At 44.0% G+C, this 4,579-nt stretch overlaps 1 protein-coding gene across 2 annotated transcripts; it reads right to left on the reverse strand.

Moving 5' to 3' along the window:
* Positions 1-585: 585 nt before the first annotated feature.
* LOC308274495 (C-C motif chemokine 4-like) lies at positions 586-2,090 on the reverse strand (the record flags this gene model as incomplete). Of its 2 annotated transcripts, none has more annotated exons than XM_080712215.1 (3): positions 586-658; positions 1,224-1,338; positions 2,015-2,090. In XM_080712215.1, the coding sequence occupies 3 exons, from the start codon at positions 2,088-2,090 to the stop codon at positions 586-588; spliced, it is 264 nt and encodes an 87-aa protein (XP_080568341.1). The 2 variants fall into 2 exon arrangements, with proteins under 2 accessions (XP_080568341.1, XP_080568340.1); XM_080712214.1 differs by having other exon boundaries at positions 586-673.
* Between the last annotated feature and the right edge of the window lie 2,489 nt (positions 2,091-4,579).

Below are 4,579 nucleotides of genomic sequence, written 5' to 3' on the forward strand. Positions count from 1 at the left end.
GGTCATCATTCTGGGAGCTCCCCAAGCAGTCCCCACCAAGTCACGTCAGCTCTCTGCGCCTCTGTTGCTTCGTTTGTAAAAGTGAGAGCAATAGTTCCAGCCTGATGAGGGTGTTCAAGTACTTGCTGAAAGTATTAATGAGATCGTGTGTTGGGAACATTTAACCCAGAGCATGTGTTCAAGACTCAATAATTATTCCTTCTTGTTATTTTGGGAAACTTTAATGTGTCAGTACTAATAGTAGCTGGTAATTACCTTTACCCCCAAATCAAATTTAAATCAAAGAGAAACTGCATTTTCTTTTTAAAAAAAAACATTTTATTATGAAAATTCATGGAATAAACTCCATCATCCATGTATCCACAATAGCAGAAAAACTGATGGCAGACCGTCCCCATGGGGGACATGTGTCCATAAATAATAGAAATAACTCCCATACAATAACAAGCCATGCATAAGGATTAAATTAAGATAGGAATTACTGAGAGGAGCACTGAGCTTGGAGAGGAAGTTGCATCCCACTGAGAAGTGCCTGTCTTCAGATAACCTTCCCTGAAGACATCCTGCCCCCCAGCCTGGAGCCGCTCAGTTCAGTTCCAAGTCATCCACGTACTCCTGGACCCAGGACTCACTGGGGTTGGCACAGACTTGCCTGCCCCTTTTGGTTTGGAATCTGTAGAAGAAGGAGCAGACAGATTGGCATCCCGAGGACTTTTGAGGACATCGGATACCATCCCTTGCCTGTGGTTGGCATCTCCCTCTGATTGACCATGGCTCATGCTGAGCAGCCTATGGGCGGGATCCTTCTGGATGCAGTGGAACCAGCCTCCCTTACCTTCCACCCACTGGATTCGTCTGTGGCTCAGGATCTCCCGGATTGGAACCAATGGATTTTTAATTTAATATGAATATATCTCCCTATTCCCTCCAAATTCTAGCAATGACTTTTTCATGTGTTCTTCTAGTCTGGTTTAGGAAATCTGTCCCTATCTCATGTGATATATTTAACTTTTCAGGAAATCTGGACAGCTTCTTCCACAGAAACTCACTCCTTCTTCTTTGGCTCCCACCAGACACTTTGAGAACACAAAAGTGACCCTTGACCCATTTCCTCCCTGCTCTTGGCAAAGCTTCCATCCTGAGGACAGCCTCCCCCTGTGTGATTGCCTCCTGCCTGTCCTTAAATCCTGCCTATTCACCCTTGCCAAGAGGATGATACTCACACCACAGCTGGCTGGGAGCAGAGGCTGCTGGTCTCATAGTACTCAGTCACATAGTTTCGAGGAAGCTTCTGCAGGGTGTAGGAGAAGCAGCAGGCGGTGGGAGGGTCTGAGCCCACTGGAAGGAAAGGTCAAGGTGAGGTCAAAGCTTTATACAAAAGAGCTGTTCACTTTAGTACTGAGATTTAAATATAGGTGCATTCTATATCTAAGCTATGCCCCTAGCCCTTTTTATTTTTTATTTTGAAATAGGGTCTGGTTTAATTGCCAGGGTCTCACTAAGTTGACGAGGCTGGCTTTGAACCTGTGATCTTCCTGTCTCAGCCTCCCAAATACTGGGATTACAGGTGTGCACCTCTGCACCCAGCTGGAGCTGTTCATTTTGGCTTTTATTTGCGGATCTTCACTACACATCCCCACAGAGCTACCTTGCATCCATGCCCACTCACCCAGAGTGGGACTCATTCCAAATAGAGAATCCTGTGCAGAGACAATAAAGAATCCTAGGAGACTGGGACTGGACTATGTCTAACAACATGCCACTCTCTTCATGTTACCAACAGGAAAACCAAGTCATAGAGGGGGACAGGTTTTAACCAGTAGTCAGAGACAGAGCTAACTCAACAGTCTGACTTCTTCTCTATTGGCTGTTGATTGTTAAGAAAATGGGAACTAGAATGATATCAACTACCTGCTAGACTCTACGTTTAACAGCTCATGACCTGGATCTTTTCCAGTTCCCTTTGCCCCTCCCCAGATCCTGTCTCTGCTCTAGAAGTAGCAGAAAACCTTACTTGGTGCTGAGAGCACTGGAGAGCAGAAGGCAGCCCCGAGCACAAGGAGGGAGAGGACAGTCACACAGAGCTTCATGGTCTTGGTGGAGGAGAGGTTTGCCTAGAGCCGAGGGTGCAGATCCTGACTGTGTCTGTTCTGCTCTGAGTTGCAAACTCCTCTTTATAGGGACTCAAGGCATGAGACAGAGGCAGGGGTCTAGGAGGGCCAGTGGAATTTCCAGGGTAGAGATGATGTCATGGTGCTGATAAGGAAACTGAATCTAGCTGACAGTGAGAAGTTCCTATCAGCTTCTCTTCCCCAGGGCCATGTCATCATGGAAGAAAGAGGAGAGAGTGAGAGGGGAGGAGAGGTTGTGCCCTAGGGGGAAGTGGTACATCAACACAGTGACCAAGACTGGGGTTAGAGCTGTGCCCCAGCAAGGAAGGAGGAAATGTTCACACCTGCTAGTGAAGGCAGTGACAAGAACCACGCTGCTCTTGGTGGTTGGCGCCTACAGAGGCTAGAGGCTTCGTGTCAGTCTTTCCAGGATGTCTGCTCTCTCCAGAACAGAGTGTGAGCACACAGAGAAACCATCGACCACCATGGGCTCTTCCACACAGGAAGACCCATCTGATCAGGACTCAGGAGAGGAGTCAGGTTAGCCTTCCGAGGACAGGAGGGAATGGGAACGAGATAAATATGTCAAGAGGAAGAAATCAAGAATTATGTTTGGAAGACCCAGATAAAGAATGTTCTCCTGGTATACAAATGTAATTGGCTACCTAGTGATAGTTTGTCCATGTTAAAGACAGAATGTGGAACCCAAGCATATGGGTGTTTCCCTCATCTCATGGACCTTTAACCCCTGGCTGGATTCCCAGTGCTGGGGATACGGAAGGTGAAGTTTAGCAAGGCCAGGGACACAGGAGTGTAGGACAGAGGGGACATGCGGGGAATGGGAGGCATGGACCAAGATCTCACCTGTCTAGCTCAGGTACCCTCACCTCCCTCTGGCCCCTCACCCACATTGCCATGAGCCAAATAAACTTTTCCTCCTCTTTGTTGGTCTTATCAGATGTTCTGGTCTCAGCCATGAGGAGCTAAATAATACAGACAGCACTTAATATTCTTTGTTGACCCAGGTGTGGTAGCGCACGCTTATAATTCCTGCACTTGGGAGGTGAAGAGAGAAGGATCACGCAGGTTCAAAGCCAGTCTCACTGGCTTAAGAGACCCTGTTTCTAAATAAAAACTTAAAAATAGGTCTGGGAGTGTTGCCCGGAGGTAGAAGGTTTTCCAGGAACCCCAGTACGACCAATATATATACATATATATATGTGTGTGTGTGTGTGTGTGTGTGTGTGTGTGTGTGTGTGTATGTGTATATATGTGTATATATATGTATATATATAATATTCTTTGTTGAATTAATGTTTTATTATTGCTATTTAATATTATTTCATGTTATTAAAAACCCAGATATTGCTGGTAGATAGCATTGATAAATGCATGATATTTCATTTCATATTTGCATGGATATGACAGGATTTATATTGAACCATTCTGCTATTTAGGTCAGTCCATTCACATTGTTCAAAACTTTGTTATCATTTGAGCTGAGACAGGGATGGTGAATAGCCAGGGAATGATTGCAGGGCTGAGTTATTCAGGAAAGAATGAGATATCTGTACTTTTGTTTTGATACTGATGATTGAACTCAGGAATATTCTACCTTTGAGCTATATCTCCAACTCTATTTTATTTCTTAATTTTGAAGAGTCTCACTAAGTTGCAGAGGGCCTCACTAAATTGCTAAGGCTGGCTGTGAACCTGCAATCTTCCCATCTCTGCCGCCCGTGTGCGGGATAACAGGAATGTGCCACCACCTGGCTTGAGAACTGTACTTTTAAAAATATACATTACATTTATTGTGTTCTACTGTCATTGTCTGATAGAGTCACTGCAGATAACAACCATATAATGTGTATTTCAAAAATCTAGAAAAGGCTGGGCGTGGTGGCACATGCTTGTAATACCCGTGCTTGGGAGGTGGAGACAGGAGGATCACGCAGGTTTGAAGCCAGCCTGCGCTGGCTTAAGAGACCCGTTTCCAAATAAAAATATAAAAAATAGGTGTCTTGGAATGTATCCCGGAGGTAGAAGGGTTTCCAGGAACCCTAGTATGACCAAAAAAAAAAAAAAAAAAACTAGAAAAGACTTTGAATGTTTTCACCATAAAAGATAAATGAGAATATCGTATGCTTACCCTTATTTCAACATGACACCATGTATGCATGCATTGAACTGCACATGGTATCCATAAGAATGTAGAATTATTATATCAATTAAAATTTTTAACTGAAAAAATTGAAAACTAAAAAAAAATAATAGTAGGTAAAACTTAACACAACATTGCTATGAGCCAGTAATGTTCTAAGCCTTTCACAGATATTAGTGTAGTTAATCCGTCCAATGACTTTTTGAGGTAGGTATTTTACAGTCTTTTATACACAAGGACTCGAGCTAGGCACAGAGAGGTAAGTAACCAAAGAAGAACACAGAACAGATACACAAGTAGATTGGGA

The sequence above is a fragment of the Muscardinus avellanarius genome (genome assembly GCF_963383645.1).
Source record: "Muscardinus avellanarius genome assembly, chromosome: 16".
Lineage (NCBI taxonomy): Eukaryota > Metazoa > Chordata > Mammalia > Rodentia > Gliridae > Muscardinus > Muscardinus avellanarius.